The sequence below is a fragment of the Hemitrygon akajei genome, unplaced genomic scaffold (genome assembly GCF_048418815.1).
Source record: "Hemitrygon akajei unplaced genomic scaffold, sHemAka1.3 Scf000096, whole genome shotgun sequence".
NCBI lineage: Eukaryota > Metazoa > Chordata > Chondrichthyes > Myliobatiformes > Dasyatidae > Hemitrygon > Hemitrygon akajei.
Window position 1 is genome coordinate 2034459 of NW_027331982.1, and position 20997 is coordinate 2055455.

General features: G+C 45.9%; 1 protein-coding gene across 2 annotated transcripts; it reads right to left on the reverse strand.

The window, feature by feature from the left end:
• Positions 1-9172: 9172 nt before the first annotated feature.
• On the reverse strand, positions 9173-20291 carry LOC140722981 (uncharacterized). Of its 2 annotated transcripts, none has more exons than XM_073037606.1 (3): positions 20137-20291; positions 18573-18720; positions 9173-11218 (listed from the first exon to the last, which is right to left on the reverse strand). In XM_073037606.1, exon 3 carries the CDS (start codon positions 10813-10815, stop codon positions 9925-9927), a length of 891 nt encoding a protein of 296 aa, XP_072893707.1. In that variant the 5' UTR covers positions 10816-11218; positions 18573-18720; positions 20137-20291; the 3' UTR covers positions 9173-9924. The 2 variants fall into 2 exon arrangements, with proteins under 2 accessions (XP_072893707.1, XP_072893708.1); XM_073037607.1 differs by lacking the exon at positions 20137-20291 and adding an exon at positions 19762-19886.
• Positions 20292-20997: the final 706 nt, after the last annotated feature.

Genomic DNA, 20997 nt, shown 5'->3' on the forward strand with positions numbered 1-20997 from the left:
GACCCAGCTTGGAGTACTGTGCTCACCTCTGGTCGCCTCACTACAGAAAGGACGTGGAAGGCATAGAAAGGGTGCAGAAGAGATTTTCAAGGATGTTGTCTGGATTGGGGAGCATGTCTTATGAGAGTTGGTAGAGTGAACTCGGCCTTTTCTCCTAGGAGTGATGGAGGATGAGAGGTGACCTGATAGAGGTGTATCAGGTGATGAGAGGCATTGATCGTGTGGACTGACAGAGGCTTTCTCCCACAGTTTGAAGGTGCTTGGAAGTAGGTACAGAGAAGATGTCAGGGGTAAGTTTTTTACGCAGAGAGTGGTGAGTGTGTGGAATGGGATGCCTGCGACAGTGGAAGAGGCGGGGACGATAGGGTCTTTTAAGAGACTCCTGGACATGGACATAGAGCTTAGAAAAATAGAGAGCTATGTGTAACCCCAGGTAATTTGTAAAGTGAAGACATACTCAGCACAACATTGTGGGCCGAAGGGCTATTATACTGCTGTAGTTTTTCTATGTTTCTAATTTCCATTCACATTCCTCTGGCTTCACTGGACAGGAACACTGAAACTTCCGGTGAGAAACAGGAGGTGGTGGCCATTCAGCCCCTCAAACCATCAACAAGATGACAGCTGCTCTTCCATCTCAGCCACATGTTTCCGCCCGATCCTCATTTCCTCGACCCCTTCGGTCTCCACACATCTGCCGGCCTCAGTTTTATGTGAGGACGATCACTGAGTCTTCACTGCCCTCTGTGGTGGGGATTTACAAACTACCTGCGTCTCAATATCACCAAGACCAAGGAGATGGTGGTGGACTTTAGGAGATCTAGGCCTCATATGGAGCCAGTGATCATTAATGGAGAATGTGTGGAGCAGGTTAAGACCTACAAATATCTGGGAGTACAGTTAGATGAGAAGCTAGACTGGACTGCCAACACAGACGCCTTGTGCAGGAAGGCACAGAGTCGACTGTACTTCCTTAGAAGGTTGGCGTCATTCAATGTCTGTAGTGAGATGCTGAAGATGTTCTATAGGTCAGTTGTGGAGAGCGCCCTCTTCTTTGTGGTGGCGTGTTGGGGAGGAAGCATTAAGAAGAGGGACGCCTCACGTCTTAATAAGCTGGTAAAGAAGGCGGGCTCTGTCGTGGGCAAAGTACTGGAGAGTTTAACATCGGTAGCTGAGCGAAGGGCGCTGAGTAGGCTACGGTCAATTATGGAAAACTCTGAACATCCTCTACATAGCACCATCCAGAGACAGAGAAGCAGTTTCAGCGACAGGTTACTATCGATGCAATGCTCCTCAGACAGGATGAAGAGGTCAATACTCCCCAATGCCATTAGGCTTTACAATTCAACCGCCAGGACTTAAGAACTTTTTAAAAGCTATTATTAATGCTTTTTGAGATAGTGATTTAGATGCATATCATATTTTTTTTACTGAGTTAAGTATTGTATGTAATTAGTTTTGCTACAACAAGTGTATGGGACATTGGAAAAAAAGTTGAATTTCCCCATGGGGATGAATAAAGTATCTATCTATCTATCTATTCAAATCCTCGGAGTGGAGACATTTCCCCTCATCTCAGTCCCGGACATTCCACACCCTGTTTCAGAGACTGGGATCCCTGGTTCAACCGGTAATGATGTTGTGCATTTCAATGTGTTCACCTCTCAGTCCTCGATTCTCTAAATGAAAGGGTTATCGCATTTGATCTTTCTTCATATGATGACCCCACCACTCCAGGGATCAGTCTGGTGAATCTTCATTGCGCTCTCTATAACAAATACTCTCTAACCTCTTTGTTAATCCTCTATGGAATTAATTTCCATCTTCTGCAGCCCCGTGTTGCCCCAACCACTCACCTCCCACCCCTGTCACTATTTCCACCTTCCCATCTCCCCCCTCACCTGGATCCACCTCTCACTCCCCAGCTCTTGCCCCATCCCCACCCCTCACCTCTTTTCTCTGACTATTTCCCGTCCACTCTCAGTCCAGAGGGAGGGTCTCGGCCCGAAATGTTGACGGTCCATTTCCCTCCACAGATGCTGCCCGACCCACTGAGTTCCTCCGGCAGTTTGTTCTTTGGTCTGTATAACCCGTGTTAGTATGGGGAGCGGGATTTTACACCATATTCCAGGTATAATCTCAACAAAGCACAAATAATTGTCACTTTGCCCGGACCATCGGCCCCGCTTGCAGGACAACAGTCTGACAGTGTTTGCCCCCAATGTGGTGAATCCCTCCGCTCGACACCACCGTGGGCTCAGACATTTCCACAGATGAGCCCCTCCTGTCCCACCGGGACAAACATCCTGTCCGCCCCGTCTCTCACCATCTTCATCCTTTCAATAAAATCCCCCCCTCTCCCTCCCTCCCCGGGGAACCGGCATCAAACCGACGGGCCGAGCGGTCTCCTCCTACCTCTCAGCGATACATCAGACTCCGGCCGCAGGAGACGCTTTACAAACGCCCCAACTTCCCTCGGAGGGAAATGGAAATAAATCAGAAAGCGGACATTTACTTTGAGGTTTTCTCCGCTCTGAGGAGGCGGTCGGCGCCTGAGCGGGAGACGGACTCAGCGGGGTAACGCCCACTCGGCTTGTCCGCCTCCGCGACTGGTTGTAACCTGTGATTGGCATCGCTCCGCACCAATGGGAATAGCGCAGCTCCTGAATCCTCTGCTGACAGCAGTGAGGGAGGGGGGCTGGTCACGTGATTATTAGCCCAGCCGTTCAACCTAAGCTCGAGCACAGCAGCGCGTGGGTGACGTAAGACACAGCGCACGTGAGGGCAGATCCCGGTGTGGGGAGCACATGTGTGACGTCAGCCGTGGGAGAGGGCTGGCATTTAAAAGCACCTTAATGGACTTTTCTGTGGGACAACAACATTAATCACGGGTTTCATCACTGAATCCAGTGTTGTGAGATGTAAAGTCCCCTGGTATGTGTCGGCTGTACCGTGTTGTTGGTGGAGTGGGCAGCATGGTGTTTGTCTCGATTCCGGTCACAACACCAGAATTGCCAGCGGGGTCCACACACAGTGTATTAGTCAACAGAAAACCTCTCGTCCCTGCAGTCTTTGTCTCCTGGTAAACTCAACACCCTGACAGTGTGGACCATAGATACCCCTTCCTCTCAGAGTCAGGGAATCATTCAGATAGCTGATCGCTGAGAGGAATTATATTTATTGGTCATTAAAGTTCACCCAGATTCGTTTGGACGGATTTGATGTGGAGTTCGGGGTGTCACAGTGAAAGGGCCGGACGGCCGAACTCTCTTCGTTGTCCAAACATCTTTCCAGGTGAGGCGACACTTCACCTGTGAATCTTCCGGGGTCGCCCGTTATGTCCGCTGCTCCCGATGCGGCCGCCTCTACACTGGTGACACCGGCTCCTCCACAGTTGTGCGGGGTAGTTTTTTTTTTGGGGGGGGGAATCGATGATATTATTCCCTTTTGTGCGGGAGGGGTGGATTTGGGGGTTGATGATTGGGATGACGTTCCTTTTTATGCGGGGGTAGGAGTTTGATTTTTCTCTCTGATAGAGGCTGCCCGGCCTGCTGAGTCCCGCCAGCATTTTGTTTGTGTTGCTCTGAATTTCCAGCATCTGCAGACTTTGTCGTGTTTGTGATTTACCTCTCCGTTGTCCCTCCCGCCTCCTAAACGCAGGCGCAGTGCCGACCGTAGCTGTCTCCGGCGGTTCTTCTATTCAGGCGTCCGTGAAGAAGGGTCTGATCTCGGGTTTGTGGAAATCGGGGGCCGGCTGCCGTGGAATCACAACTTTGTGGGCCGAAGGGCCTGTATCGTGCTGTAGGTTTTCTATGTTTCTATGAAAAGTGCCGGGAACGAGCTCTGCCGGACGGCTGGAGGCTCCGGGCTCTCCGGTCCCGCAGCCCCGGTTTTAGCTTTGCGCCCGAGCCCGGGGTGTGGGATCAGTTAGTTGTGGTTCCTAGGCTGGGAGGGGTTTGGGGTGAGGGGGATCTGTCTGTGTGTGTGGGGGTAGAGGTTATGGGTGGACTGTAATCGGGGGGGGGGGGGGGAGGTGTGGGTGGGGTTGCTGTTGTGAGAAAGTGGGATGATCGGACGTTCCGTGACCCGGGTCAAATAAAGTTGTGAACGGGTGAGGATCTGCTCCGTTGTATCGGACGCTCGCGTGTCCTTTCAGGGAGCAGCAATTCTCTCTTCAAATGAATTGCTGTTTAATCTTGCTGTTACCATGGTGTTTGTTACAAAGCCCCAGTGTCTGGCAGAGCTGTCACCGTCATGGGCTGTTGCTGCAGATTGGGATGGCGGTGGGGTGTCAGTGACCTCTGTATCAGAGAACAACACGGGTTTCTACATCCTCCTGTGAGATATAAATGTCCTCACAGTGGATTCGGATCAGCTGGCGTATCTGGAGTTTGCAAAGGGAAAGGGAATAGGGAAGGGGCTGAGGAGAGACAGTTTTAATCAGCAAACAATCGTCCGGGATGGAGGGGTACAGGAGCTGTCTGATAGATCGTTTTACAGTAATTGTATTTTTATATAATCTCACAGATGGTGACTGAGGAAGAAGCTTGTTGAGGGAGGGTACCCAGAGGTGAGCAGGTCAGACACGGTATCAGGAGAGTGACAGAGATGTGATTTCCTGTGTCACGGGTACAGACATTCGTCTCAAGTGAGGAGTTTGTGTGGAGATGCAGCTTCCCTGGAGGTGAAGGAAAGAGGACACAACAACAGGTGGAACCAGCTGTGGGAAGACATGGTTTGTCAGGTCTGACGACGAGCTGAATGTACCATAACCTTCAGACTGAATCAGAAAACCATTCTGAGGGTATTTGAAATGTCAGAAGCAGGGGAGATGTGATCCCATGTCTCTATCAGACCCTCAGTGAGATGGTTCCAGTTATAACGTGCAGGGGTGAAAGCACAGTGTTTGGGGTCTGATTTAATCACTGATTCTGACACAGTGAGAGGGTTAGTTTTGCTGTAAGGAAGCAACATTAATGGAAGAAGACACAGAAACTTCATCAATTGCCAGTTGTTTAGCAGAAGTGACCAATCTCTATGCTACCTTGACAGAAACTGATACTCACAGTGGTGACAAAGGGGTTCAGTCAGGTTTATTTCAGGTTGGAGAGGGGTGTGGAGTTTTGAAATCAATGCCTTGTGGTGCCACCATCGTTAATTTAGCATGTCCGGAGTGGTGGATCACACAGCACGGAAACAGGCCTTTGGCCGGCCATACCTGTTCTGACCATCCGCTCACTGTCTACACTGGTCCCATTTATCAGCACTTGGTTCACAGCCGACTGTATCTTGGCAGTTTCAATGCTCATCCTCTTCGTAAATGTTGTGAAGGGACCTGCCTCCACCACCACCTCGGGCAGTGTGTTCCAGATTCCAACCACCCTCTGAGTGACAAATCTCCTCCTCAGATCCCTCTAAACCTCTTCATCCTCTGCTTAAATCTATGTCCTCGGATCGGTGACACCTCTGTCCCAGGATCGTGGCCTAGTTGGGCATCAGAGAGGCCTTTGATAAGGTTCACATGGTAAGTTGCTGTGGAAAGTCAGATCACACGGGATCCAGGGAGAGCTGGCTCACTGGATACACAGTTGTCTTGATGGTAGGAAGCAGAGAGTGATGGTGGGAAGCTATTTATTGGACTCGAGGCCCTGGCCTAGTGAGTTTCCCCAGGGTTACACCCCATTGCTCTCATTATTCATTGATATTTAATTATATTTGCATTTGCACAGTTGATTGAATTCTGTGCTCTACTTGATCTTTCATTGATCCTGTTATTATTCTAAAGATTTGCTAAGTCTTCCTGTAGGAAAAACTATCTCAGGGTTTTATATGGTATGTGACTATATAAAATTTATGTACTCTGATAATAAAATTTACTTTGAACATCAGCCATTGCTACTTGTCATCTCGATCAATAATCTGGTTAAGAATATACAGGATATGGAGAGTAGGTTTGCAGCAAGTTCAAACAATTAGTTTTTCTCAAAAATATTAAGTATAAACACTTCGCTCTGTTTCCCTCTCCGCACTCGACCACCCCTCCCCTTACTGTCTTCCCTCTCTGCCCCGTCCTCCCTCTCACCCTGACATTGGACATAAGTTCAGGGTGAAAGTGAATTATCTGAGGGGAATCTGAAGGGGAATTCTTCACTCGGAGGTTGGTGAGAGTGTGGAATGAGCTGCTTGTGGATTTGGAGGATGTGGGTTTGATTTAGACACTAAAGAGGAATTTGGGTGAGGACGTGGATGGGAAGTGTATGGAGGCTCTGGTGCAGGTAGCTGGAAATGGGCAGTAACAACAAAAACAGGTCGGCATTGACTAGAAGGGCTGATGGGCCTGTTTCATTGCTGCTTGGCTCTGTGATTCTAATAATATTGTGATTTGTAATTTCCACAGTAAGTACATTGCTACTAATGTCTGAACCCAGAAATCTGCCCAAACAAGAATTGAAAGACTCTTGGCTGGCTACAAAAAGTGTCTACAAGCTGTGATACTTGCCAAAGGGGGTGCTACTGAACATGTAGGGTGCCTAAACATTTGCTTCTGGCCCTTTTCCTTTTGTTGTTATTTTGAAACTGTAATAGATTGAAATAAAAATGTAATCTTCCTTAAATATTAAAGAAATGTGTCATCTCTAACCTTATGCCTTTTGGAAATCAGGTCGTCTTTTACTCGCTGATCTATTGACAGTAGCAGAAATTTTGACAAGGGGTCAAAATCAAGGAAAATCATTGGGAATATCAGATCGCTACTGGAAGAGTGGATTGGGAAAATCAGGTCGGCAATGGATCTCAAGAGAGAGAATTTCTAGAATGTCTATGAGACGGCTTTTTAGAACAGCTTGTTGTTGAGCCCACTAGGGGATTGTCTGTACTGGATTGGGTATTGTGTAATGAAACAGAGGTAATTAGAGAGATGGAAGTGAAGGAACCCTTATTGATGACAACATGATTGAGTTCACTGTGAAATTTGAGAAAGAGAAGCCGAAATCAGATGTGTCGGTATTTCAGTGGAGTAAAGGAAATTACAGTGGCATGAGAGAGGAACTGGCCAAGGTTGACTGGAAAGGGACACTAGCTGGAAGGACGGCAGAGCAGCAGTGGCTGGAGTTTATGTGAGAAGTGAGGAAAGTGCAAGACAGAAATATTCCAAAGAAAAAGAAGTTTTCGAATGGATAAAGGATGTAACCGTGGCTGTCAAGAGAAGTCAAAGCCAAAGTAAAAGCAAAGCAGAGGGCATACAAGGAAGCAAAACTTAGTGTGAAGACAGAGGATTGGGACGTTTTTTAAAAAACTTATGAAAGGAAAGTATGAAGGTCATTAATAGAGAAAAGAAGAACTATGAAAGAAAGTTAGCAAATGATATCAAAAAGGATACTAAAAGCTTTTTCAAGTATATAAAGAGTAAAAGACAGGTGAGAGTAGATATAGGACCAAAAGAAAATGATGCTGGAGAAATTGTAAATGGAGATAAGGATATGGCGGAGGAACTGAGCTGACTCCATGTGTGTATATGCAATTATGATAAGAAATACAGACCAGAAAACTTAAATGAAAAGCTGGCTCAGAAGAATAAATCATCACTCTGGAAGAAAACATTAACCAGTGAAATGAGTATGACCCTCCATGGGAGACATCCCAATGATCTGAGCAGATAAGATGGTGACAAGGAAGCATCGAGCACCTAACTGAGTGTTGACCTCTTCCCAAAAACAGAGGAGTTTCTTGAGGAAATACAGGATGAGGTGGGTAACAAAAGTAAAACAAATCGAAACTTCATGAAATACAAACAAACAAGGCAGTAAGTGCAGAAAAGGCCAAGAGAAACCAGATACAATCCAACACATTCCAGGATCCTGCAGCAGTTTAACTCAATCTGATTACTTACGCAGGTACAATCAAGTGGCAAATATCATTCACCAAAATCTATCTTTAAAATACAAACGGATGAATGACCACAGTAACTTCATTAAGGCACCATAAATTCAAGCCTGATTCAGTTAAGGACATAATCCACCAATTTATATGATAATCAATACATTATTTCAGTTAGGATCATCTCAAATAACCATTTGGATATAATATTACAGGATAAACAGGCAGGAATAACTCCCTCAATAGGTATAACCATTCTCAACACACACATGTGCCCCCACCACAGGCATTGTTCGTCAGTCAGATAGCCAAATTATTTCGTCTGCCAATTAGTGTCCAAATACAAGACAAAGTAGTTAACAAAAGAAAAAAAATGCGGAATACTTGAAATATAAACAAACAAGGCAGTAAGTGCAGAAAAGGCCAAGTGAAACCAGACACAATCCAACACTTTCCAGGATCCTGCAGCAGTTTAACTCAATCTGATTACTTACAAAGGTACAATCAAGTGGCAAATATCATTCACCAAAATCTTGCTTTAAAACACAAACTCACGAATGCCCTCCATCACCTCATGAAGGCACCATAAATTCAAGCCTGATCCAGTTTCAGAGTCAAAATCTTACAAGTTATATGATCATCAATACATTATTTCAGATAGGTCAATCCATCTGGTTATATTACAGGATAAACAAGCAGGAGCAACTCCCCCAATAGATAAAACCATTCCCAACACACATGTTCCTCAACCAGTGGAGCACCTCACCACAGGTAGTGTTTGTGTCATCAGTCAGATAACCTAATTACTTTCTCTGTCAATCTGCTTCCAAATCTCATTGGTTGGCATGCCCTGTTGCTGAATCCCTTCTCCTCATCATACGTTCTTACCCCGACCATCGTCCAGGGCCCGAACCTCTGCTCTGTGCAGACCTGCCTCTGGTTTCTGACCCAGCTTCGTTGAAAATCCAATTGATGGTTTCCCACTCTGCTTTCAGTCTTTAGAGGACAATGGTGTTCGCTAACAACACTTTAGAAGTGGGGAAAGTGACCCATAATGTGGACATGAGTCATGATTAAGGAGGTTAACTCCCAATGTCATTCTTCCTCAGCCCAGAGATTAGAGGGGCAAAGAACATCTCAGACAGAACTGCAGTCAGCTCCACTTCTTCAGTCTGCAGGAAATTCAAGGGAAACCTCTTCGCCCACACAGTGGTGACTATTTGGACCTCATCCCAGGGAGAGTGAGAGGTGAACAACAGGGGAGAATTTGAAAGATCTGTTGTTGAACAGAATCACTGGCAGGGTTCAGCCGGCCTGAGTTGACTCTCTACTGTACACTAAGTGTGTTATAAATTCACTAAGTACCAGAGACAGTGTTTAAGATAGAACTGATTCATTTGACACAGATCGAGTCCCATTAAAGGTGAATATGCAGCAGAAGAAACTCCTCCCATGCCTGGTGAGCAGCAGCAATAATTGCAGAGTTCAGCACCTACAGTCACTCTCGAAATTGCATTCAGCAACGGTGATGGACAAATATCCAGCATGCAGCTCATTGAAACTTTCTCCCCTGTGTGAACCTGGTAGTGAGTTGTAAGTGTAACACGCTGTAAGGTTTCACTGTTGATTTAATGGCCTCTCTGTAATGTTTCACTGCTGAGGTAATGGTTTCTCTGTAGCAGAAATGTCTAGTTTACAACTAGAGATAACAGGGTTTTGGAGTGCTGGGCTATCCAATGACAGAAATGTTCTTTCTTGTGAGTCTGGATGAGAGAATTTCATGGGCTTTTTCTGGGGAGAGATGAGAAGCCACGAATGGGGAGAGTGGGCCCTGTTTTTTTTACTTTACTAACCCTATAGTCAAAGTAAGAATTATGAATCACATATTGTGTACTGTTTGTTATTTTGGGGTATTGATTTGTAACAGGGGACACGGCACAGCATCCACCCACATTTGGCCGAGCTAGGGGGCTATCACCCCCTATATTAAGCTGCTAGCTGGAGTGAGAGTTACATAAGGTTAGATGACTGAGTGAATACATTCCCACATTAACAGGAGGTGAACGGCCTCTCCCCAGTGTGAACTGACTGGTGTGTCAGTAGGCGAGATGACCGAGTGAATCCCTTCCCACAGTCTGAGCAGGTGAATGGCCTCTCCCCAGTGTGAATTCGCTCATGTACCTTCAATTGAGATGATTGAGTGAATCCCTTCCCACAGAATGTGCAGGCGAATGGCCTCTCCCCAGTGTGAACTCGTTGATGGACCTTCAGTTGAGATGACGAAGTGAATCCCTTCCCACAATCCGAGCAGGTGAATGGCCTCTCCCCAGTGTGAACTCGCTGATGTACCTTCAGTTGAGATGACCGAGTGAATCCCTTCCCACAGTCTGAGCAGGTGAATGGCCACTCTCCAGTGTGAACTGACTGGTGTGTCAGTAGGCAAAATGACAGAGTGAATCCCTTCCCACAGTCTAAGCAGGTGAACGGCCTCTCGCCAGTGTGAACTGACTGGTGTGCTTGCAGGCTAGATAACTGTGTGAATCCCTTCCCACAGTCTGAGCAGATGAACGGCCTCTCCCCAGTGTGAACTGACTGGTGTGCTTGCAGGCCAGATAACTGTGTGAATCCCTTCCCACAGTCTGAGCAGATGAACGGCCTCTCCCCAGTGTGAACTCGCTGATGTACCTTCAGTTGAGATGACGAAGTGAATCCCTTCCCACAGTCTGAGCAAGTGAACGGCCTCTCCCCAGTGTGAACTGAATGGTGTGCTTGTAGGCCAGCTAATTGTGTGAATCCCTTCCCACAGTCTGAGCAGGTGAATGGCCTCTCCCCAGTGTGAACTCGCTGATGTATCTTCAGTTGGGATGAGTAGGTGAATCCCTTCCCACATTCCGAGCAGGTGAACGGCCTTTCCCCAGTGTGAACTCGCTGGTGAGCCATTAGGTCAGAAGACTGATTGAATCCTGCCCCACAACTTCAGCAGATGACCAGCCTCTGCCCAGTGTGAACTGACTGGTGTGTCCACAGGTGGGAAGACAACTGAATCCCTTCTCACCCACAGAACAGGTGAATGGCCTTGTCCAGTGTGAACTTGCTGATGTACATTCAGTTGAGAAGATCCATTGAATCCATTCTCACAGTCTCAGCAGATGAACGGCCTCTCCCCTGTGTAAAATGACCGCTGTGCCAGTGGGTCAGATGACCAAGTGAATCCCTCCCCACAGCCTGAGCAGGAAGGATGATCAAGTGAATCCCTTGCTCCACTTATTAAATATCTGGACAGAGACAGCAAAATTGGCGTGTTGTGTTCGAGATTCCCGTAGATAAATTCCTTGTTTTTAGCCTGTAAAAAGATTTACAAAATCCATCAATGTGTGTAGGACAACTTTTCATATGAGATCACTTGAGTTGTCAAGGTGTGATCTGGCATCACACTCTTACAGTGAAGTTCAACCCAAGTTGGAGAGAGAAATCATCTAACTGGGCACAGTGCTGGTATCTGGAATGACCATCAAACTCTCTGATGCTCTTCCTCTCTCTATAAGAATGGGGCATCTCTGCCATCTCCAATCTGTGACCTGGCTCAGTTTGACTCTCGCCATTGGTATTAGTCCCTGTTCCCACTGAGCAGCACGGGCTCCTGGCCCCACAGTAACTGAAATACTCTCACACAAATAGCCTGCAGTGCATTCCACGCACCCACCACTCTCTGGGTAAAAATCTTACCCCTGACATCCCCTCGGTATCTATTTCCAAGCACCATAAAACTATGCCCCCTCGTGTTAGCCATTTCAGCCCTGGGAATAAACCTCTGGCTATCCACACGATCAATGCGCCTCATCATCTTATACACGTAAAAAAGGCTCTAAACATAAACAAGGAAATTATACATTGCTTTGGGAAATTGTTAGAAGTATACAAGATTATGAGGGTATAGATAGGGTAAATGCAAGCAGCTTTTTCCACTGAGGTTGTGTGGGATGTCAACCAGAGTCATGGGTAAGTGGGGAAGGTGAACATTTAATGAGAACATTTGGAAAAACTCTTTACTGAAATGGTCGTGAGAGTGTGGAATGACATGTCAGCACAAGTGGTGAATATGAGCTCGGTTTCACCATTTCAAAGAGGTTTTGAAGGAAGCCTGGATGGTAGGGGTATGGAGGGCGATGGTCTCGGTGCAGGTACTTGCAATAGACAGCTTAAGTGTTTTTTTGGCATTGACTAGATGGGCCAAACGGCCTGTTTCCATATTGAACGTCTCCATGATTCTATGACAGAGAAGCTGGACAAACTTGTTTGGAAGGGAAAAGGTTGGAGTGACAATGAAGCAGCAATGGCTGGAGTTTCTGGGAGCAATTCGGGAGCTGAGCGATCGATACATCCCAAAGAAATGGAAGCATTGGAAAGGCAGGAGGACACAACAGTGGCTGTAATGAGGAGCCAAAGCCAACATAAAAGCCAAAGAGAGGGCAAACAAAAATGCAAAAGCTATTGGGAAGCTAGAAACCAACAGACAACAATGAAAGAAAAAGTTCAGATGAGCTCAGAGCATGGATGATGATTAATGAGTCTTGGTAGCACTCAAATGTCTGAGGCATTTAAAAGAACAAAATATCCAGGGCTTCAATATCTCCTGAAAGCCAAGGTTCCCTGCACCAGTTACATTTCAACTTTTACATTGTTAGGCACATAGAAACTCTACACCCTCAAAATTTCACTTTTGAAGGCCTCCCACTTACAAAGTACTCCTTTATCAGAAAACAGCCTGTCCCAAACCACACCTATCAGATCCTTTCTGACACCATCAAAATTGACCTCTCTCCAATTTAGAATCTAAACTCATGGTCCAGACCTCTCTTTTTCCATCTTTATTTTGAATTTCTTGGCATTATGATCACTAATTTCTGTCGCCAGCCCTGATCATTGCCTAACAGCTTATTGCACACTTCTACATCGGGAATTTTACGTACCGATTCAGGGCACATTTGACAAACTCTATCCTATCTAGTCCTTTTACAGTATGGGAGTCCCAGTCAACACATGGAAAGTTAAAATCACTTACTGAATCAACTTTTGTTTCTTGGGATGGTCTGCAATCTCTCTACAAATTTGTTCCCCTGAATCCCTCAGACTGTTGGGTGCCACCACATCCCAATGATGTCTACAAATTCCCTTTCCTGAACTCATCTGGCTTTCCTACGATGCTTCTTGCATTGTCACATATGGAGCTCAGCACATTCATCGCACCATGCTCAACCATTTGATTGCTGACTCTGTCTGAAGTCTGAACAACATCTGACTGGTATGTGTAGAGATAACATCTGAAGTTTGTGTAGAGATAGCAGGAGCTCTGACGGAGATCTTTCAGGTGTCATTAGAAATGTGGATTGTGCCGGAGGATTGGCGTATTGCTCATGTGGTTCCATTGTTTAAAAAGGGTTCTAGAAGTAAGCCTGGCAATTATAGACCTGTCAGTTTGACATCAGTGGTGGATAAATTAATGGAAAGTATTCTTAGAGATAGTATTTATAATTATCTGGATCGACAGGATCTGATTAGGAGTAGCCAGCATGGATTTGTGCGTGGAAGGTCATGTTTGACAAACCTTATTGAATTTTTTGAAGAAGTTACGAGGAATGTTGACGAGGGTAAGGCAGTGGATGTAGTCTATACGGACTTCAGCAAGGCCTTTGACAAAGTTCCACATGGAAGGTTAGTTAAGAAGGTTCAGTCGTTAGGTATTAATGCTGGAGTAATAAAATGGATTCAACAGTGGCTAGATGGGAGATGCCAGAGAGTAGTGGTGGATAATTGTTTATCGGGATGGAGGCCGGTGACTAGCGGAGTGCCTCAGGGATCTGTTTTGGGCCCAATGTAGTTTGTAATATAAATAAATGATCTGGATGATGGGGTGGTAAATTGGATTAGTAAGTATGCTGATGATGCTAAGGTAGGAGGTGTTGTGGATAATGAGGTGAGTTTTCAAAGCTTGCAGGGAGATTTATGCCAGTTAGAAGAATGGGCTGAACGTTGGCAGATGGAGTTTAATGCTGAGAATTGTGATGTTCTACATTTTGGCAGGAATAATCCAAATAGAACATACAGGGTAAATGGTAGGGCATTGAGGAATGCAGTGGAACAGAGAGATCTAGGAATAACAGTGAATAGTTCCCTGAAGGTGGCGTCTCATGTAGATAGGGTGGTGAAGAAGGCTTTTGGAACGCTGGCCTTTAAAAATCAGAGCATTGAGTACAGAAGTTGGGATGTAATGTTAAAATTGTACAAGGCATTCGTAAGGCCAAATTTGGAATATTGTGTACAGTTCTGGTCACCGAATTATAGGAAAGATATCAATAAATTAGACAGTGCAGAGACGACTTACTAGGATGTTACCTGGGTTTCAGCACTTAAGTTACAGAGAAAGGTTGAACAAGTTAGGTCTCTATTCATTGGAGCGTAGAAGGTTGAGGGGGGATTTGATCGAGGTATTTAAAATTTTGAGAGGGATAGATAGAGTTGACGTGAATAGGCTGTTTCCATTGAGAGTAGGGGAGATTCAAACGAGAGGACATGATTTGAGAGTTAGGGGGCAAAAGTTTAGGGGAAACACGAGGGGGTATTTCTTTACTCAGAGAGTGATAGCTGTGTGGAATGAGCTTCCTGTAGAAGTAGCAGAGGCCAGTTCAGTTGTGTCATTTAAGGTAAAATTGGATAGGTATATGGACAGGAAAGGAGTGGAGGGTTATGGGCTGAGTGCGGGTAGGTGGGACTAGGTGAGATTAAGAGTTCGGCACGGTCTAGGAGGGCCGAGATGGCCTGTTTCTGTGCTGTGATTGTTATATGGTATCAAGAAAACAAACTCTCCCTCATTGTCACAAAAACAAAGGAGCTGATTGTGGAGGACAGGGGGAAAGGAGAGACAGACAATGCTGTCACCCTGTGACAGGTGAACAACCGACAGCTTCCCCAGTTTCCGAATCCCCAGTGGTGGGCACTTAATCTGGACTCCACCGCGTTTGAACCCCTTCTGCCAGCGGCCGACCCCTACGTGACTCTGTGCTATGACCCTACGGGGTGCTCAACTGAGGAAAGCCAATATCATGCACCCCACGAGGGACAGAAGTTCCCAGTCATGGTGATTGGACAGGATTAAGGAGGAGAGGGCAGTGCATTACTGGCCGAAGTTCCGGATTTCCTTTGGCGACAGACAGGACTGGTGGCTCCCCATACCATCGTTAGGGTTTGCCCTGGGTTCAAGCCAAAGAGCCTAGAGTTCCTTGCCTACACCCTGATGAAACAAGCCTCCAGCAACAAGGGAGACTGGCAAGACTTGGCCGCAGGCCAACTCTGATACTGGAAGGAGTCTGAGGTGAAGACAGGACATCTGCTAAGAAAATCTTTTAATATTGACCGAACCCAAGACATTGCACATAATCTCTGCTCAATTTCAGACAATGAAGTTGACAGCACCAACTGCCCCCCATCCAGATCACCATGAAAGAAGGACAGACTCTCCCATCCCTTCCTCAATATCCCCTCAAGCCTGAGGCAACATTTTCTGAGGATGGAAGCTCTTTTGTGGATCCAGCAGGGAAACGATGCGATAGTGATGGACAGTGAAGTAATTGAACAGGCCTCTTTTGAAGCAGCTGTCTCCGCCCAGAAGGCTGAGCTGTTTGCTCTGACTCGTGCCTGTATCCCAGCAACTGACTAAAGTGGGAATGTTTATACAGACTCTGTTATGCATTTGGAATTGTACATGACTACGGGGATCTCTGGGAACATAGGGATTCCTGACTTCCTCTGGCCACCCCATTAGTAATGCCACCTTTGTAAACAACTTACTCACCGCTCTACAGCTACCTCACGTTTTGGTTGTTATTAAATGACCAGCCCACACCCACATATCCGACTGAGTCACTAAATACAATGCTTTAGCGGATGAGACAGCGAAAAGTGCGGCACAATCCTCGGTAGTTGTAGTCCCCTCGGGTTCCCGTCAAGCAACCCTCTGTGACTTAAGAAGAACAGGTTTGCCAGACATGAGGGAGGTACGTACTTTTCAGGGGGACGTCTCTGAGGAGGAGCGCAAATTGTGGTCCCAGATGGGGTGCCAGAAAGAACCCAACCTAGCTTTTTGAATCACCCAACAGGACAGGTTTGTGTTCCTACACAATTTTTACCGATATTGGTCGATCATATACACAATTGTACACCCCTGGGAAAGGAGGGAATGGTTGGTAACCTGTACCCTGCACACCGGGTATGTCTCCCTTGCCAGGTGGATCTTTTTGTGTCTACAAGTTGATTTTATTGAATTGCCTTGAGTACATTGCTATAGATACTGCTTAGTTATTATCTGCTTAGTAGGTGGATTGAAGCTATTCCAACTACCAATAATACTGCTGTGACTGTTGTGAAGATATTATTACGGGAAATAATTCCCAGGTACGGCCTGCCAGAGATGCTGAGCTCTCACAATGGCCCACACTTTGTGGTGAAAGTAAACAAAGGGGTACGTAACGAACTAGCTATCAAGCAACAATTCCGCTGTGTATACCACCCACGGGCCACTGGCAGAGTGGGAAGAGCCAATGGCACTCTGAAGAGTAAACTAGCCAGACTAACAGCAGAGACTGGACTCACTTGGTTGAAGGTCCGACCATTAGCCCGATTCCACATGAGGGTTACCCCACAGGGGAAAACAGGGTTGTCGCCAGCTGAAATCATTTCTGGATGGCCCATGAGGACACCCTGGGAACAAAGTCTCAGGATTAAAGGCAAAGTGAATAAGAATAAGGGACCTTGGTTCTTGAGGGATATTGGAACTCTGATAAAGAAGAGAGAGATGTATGACATGTATAAGAAACAGGGAGCAAAGAAGGTACTTGAGGAGTATAAAAAGTGCAAACAAATACTTAAGGAAGAAATCAGGAGGGCTGAAAGAAGACATGAGGTAGCGTTGGCAGTCAAGGTGAAGGATAGTAAGAGCTTCCACAGGTATATTAATAGCAAAAGGATAGTTATGGGATAAAATTGATCCTCTTGAAGATCAGAGCGGTTGGCTATGCATGGAACCAAAAGAAATTGGGGAGATGTGATATGGTTTTTTTGTGTCTGAATTTCCTCGGGAAACTGGCATGGAGTCAATGGAAATAAGGCAAACAAGTATTGAGATCATGGAACCTATACAGAGAGAAGAGGAGGAGGTGCTTGCTATCTTGAGGTGAGTAGATAAATCTCCAGGACCTGACAGGATATTCCCTTGGACCTTGAAGGAGACTAGTGTTGAAATTGCAGGGGCCCTGGCAGATATATTTAAAAGTCGTTATCTACGGGTGAGGTGCCAGAGATTTGGAGGATAGCTCATGTTGTTCCGTTGTTTAAAGCAGGCTCTAAAAGTAATCTGGGAAATTATAGGCTGGCAAGTTTGATGACGGTCATGGGTAAATTATTGGAAGGAGTACTAAGAGATAGGATTGACAATTATTTAGATAGACAGGGACTTATTAGGGAGAGTCAACATGGCTTTGTGCCATGTTTAACAAATATATTAGAGAGTTTCGAGGAGGTTACAAGGAAAGTGGATGAAGGCAAGGCAGTGGTTGTTGTCTACATGGACTTCAGTAAGGCCTTTGACAAGGTCCCGCATGGGAGGTTAGTTAGGAAGATTCAGTCACAAGGTATACATGGTGAGGTAGTAAATTTGATTGGGAATTGAGAATGGGAGAAGTCAGAGAGTGGTAGTGGAGGATTGCTACTCTGAGTGGAGGCCTGTGACTAGTGGTGTACCACAGGGATCAATGCTGGGTCCATTGTTATTTGTCATCTATATCAATGATCTGGATAATAATTTGGTAAATTGGATCAGCAAATTTGTTGATGATACAAAGATTGGAGGTGTAGTGCACAGTGAATAAGGATTTCAAAGCTTGCAGAGGGATCCGTACAAGCTGGAAAAATGACAGATGGAGTTTAATACAGACAAGTGTGAGGTATTGCACTTTGGAAAGTCAAACCAAGGTAGAACATACAAGGTAAATGGTAGGGTACTGAGGAGGGCACTAGAACAGAGGGATCTAGGAATACAGATACAAAATTCCCTAAAAGTGTCATCACATGTAGATAGGGTAGTAAAGAGAGCTTTTGGTACATTGGCCTTTATAAATCAAAGTACTGAGTATAAGAGTTGGAATGTAATGGTGAGGTTGTATATTGCATTAGTGAGGGGGAATTTGGAGTAGTGTGTGCAATTTTGGTCACCGAATTACAGGAAGAATATTAATAAGGTCGAAAGAGTGCAGAGAAGGTTTACAAGGATGTTGCCGGGACTTGAGAAACTGAGTTACAGAGAAAGGTTGAATAGGTTAGGACTTTATTCCCTGGAGCGTAGGAGAATGAGGGTGATTTGATAGAGATGTATAAAATTATGATGGGTATAGATAGAGTGAATGCAAGCAGGCTTTTTCCACTGAGGCTGGGGGAGAAAAAAACCAGAGGACATGGGTTAAGGGTGAAGGGTGAAAAGTTTAAAGGGAATATTGCAGGGGGGGGAGCTTCTTCACAACTGGGTCTGACTGGTACTGGCATAACTGGTTCTTCTGGGCACATTCTGTCTCACTCACAACTATTTCCTACCTTCCTTTGTACAGGTATGTAATGTCTAAAGGACCAGTGTTTGAGTAAATGAGACTCACCAAACTTTCTCCTGACTGAATCACTGGAATCTCCCGAGTCAGATGGGTTCTCTCCAGTTGATGCTCTCAATCCTCGGGCTGGTTCACTTGTTGCTGTTCCCTTGTCTTCAGTCGTGATTTTTCTTCCAATAAATCTCTCACTGCAGGTCTAACGTTAACATGAAAGATAATGAAGCACGTTAACAATGAAAAGGAGGACCAAACATTTCTGCTTAATGTTACTAGGAACAAAACTCACTGAAATTTAAACGTTGGCAAATATAATTATCTCAGTGAACAATCTTTAATTGTCCCTCACACATCACAAAACAATACGGGATAAGAAGGAGCCATCATTCAGTCACAAGACACAGGAACAGAATTAGGTGATTCAATCCATCTGGTCTGCTCCACCACTCAACCATTCAATCATGGCTGATTTTTATTCCAACACCATATTCCTGCCTTTCTCCTGTAACCCTGAAGCTACTCAGCAATCATCAGTATATTAATCTTCACAAATAGACCCAAATGGCAGCCTCAAAAAAATTCTGCGGCAACAAATTCCACATATCAGACATCTTTTGGCCAAAATTTTTTTCTCATCTCAGTTTTAAAGGGAAGCAAGTTTATTCTGAGACCGTGCTGTCAGATCACAGACTCTCTGTCTAATGGAAACATCCTCTCCATGTCCACTGTATCCAGGCTTTTCAACATTTGGTAGGTTTACTTAACCATCCATCCCTCCACCACCCCCACCGTCCCTCTGAACTCCATTGAGCACAGGTCCAGAGCCACCAAATGCTCCTCATACATAAAGCCGATCATTCCTGAGATTATTCATGTGAACCTCATTAGCAACAACTGCACCGGACACATTTCCAGGAATAACAGACAAAGCAGTTCCAGGATAATTTACAGGGAAAAGTTGTGCTTCCTTTACTGTTATACTATCACTCCATTTCCAGGTTAAAACAGGACCATTTCAGGAAATTTGTATTACAGTTCCTAGGATACAGATCTTGTCTTGTCCATACTGGACCGACCGCCGTCGCTGGACTATAAACGTGCAGGAGTAATGTATGGCTCAGCTCTACTGCGGGAAGCGGAGGCTCGAACCATTCTCCCCCTAGACTTCCCAGTCCCTCGGTAAAGCAGGCAGTGAAACCAAAGATCCCCACAACCTGGGACGTTCTCCTTTCTCACCCACCCCACTCCGGGAGAAGACACAACAGCCATAAAGCTCCAGAACAAATGCGAGAAGCCTCAGGAAACGAGGCGAGTTCGGGTAAGTTAATGGGACTCAGCGGCCAAAATCACACCACGTGATCTGGCGTCACAAAGCAGAGGGCGGGGCGAATCTGCGGCACACAGTCTCACGTGACCTGTCGGCGGGACTTCAATTTCAATTCTGCGGAAACAGACAGCCTGGGCTCCTGGTTTGGATCGTTCAATGCAGATTAACTGAAGTCGACACATTTCTGACGAGCCCAGATAGTTGGGAAACAAATGAATTCCTGGCCCACAGTTCGGGGCTCACGGCCAACATCGGATCTCCCCGCTCGGGATCGGTCTCAATACTCACCGATGGGAAAGTGATATCCTCGGCCCGCAGACAGTGATCCCGACGGAAGAGACGAAAGTCTTTCCTGAACACACAGCCGACCCACTTCAGCTCTGAGCGGAGAGGAAAACACCGTCCACCCGGAGACTGTGAACATGCGCGAAGAGATTATTACATCATCGGAAGGCGGGGCCTCGGAAACAGACGCCAGATGCTGCCCATCCGCGGTTAAATGGGAGGGGCAAACGGGATCACGTGTCAGGATTGGTGACCTCGCCCCCCCCCCCCCCCCACAGGCAGAGACTCCAGCTACTCATTAGTCTGTGGAAAGAAGCACACTTGCCGCTCACATCTCCTCTCACCTTAAATGTATTAGACATTTCAACCCCCCAGGAAAAATATATCCACTCTATCTATTCCTCTCGTAATCTTATAAACGTCCATCCAGTCTCGCCCCAGCCTGCGCCGCTCTGGAGTAAACAACACAAGTTTGTCAAGCCTCTCGTTATAGCTCATGCCCTCTAATCCAGGCAGTGTCCTGGTAAACCTCTTCTGCGCCCTCTCCAAAGCCCCGACATCCTTCCGAGAATGGGGGCGACCAGAACTGTATGAAACACTCCAGATGTGGGCTAGCTAGTTTTATAAAACTGTGTTACGAACTGAAACGTTTTAGAAACGAACCAGCAGCAATAGAGTTCACACTGGAGTCTGGTTTTGATGGTTAAAACACTCTGTTTATTAGTATCTACTTATAATATAGTAACTTAACGAAATAAAGGAAAGTTAACAGTGTTAAGTGTATATATGTGCAAATGTAATTCCCAGTCTATCGAGCCTGAGGGAACAAAGTTTAGAGTCTTGAGATGGTAAGTAGGAAAATTC

Excerpts from the sequence above, each read along its gene's own strand:
- LOC140722981 (XM_073037606.1), bottom strand. The coding sequence starts at position 10,815 with ATGGCTCACCAGCGAGTTCACACTGGGGAAAGGCCGTTCACCTGCTCG.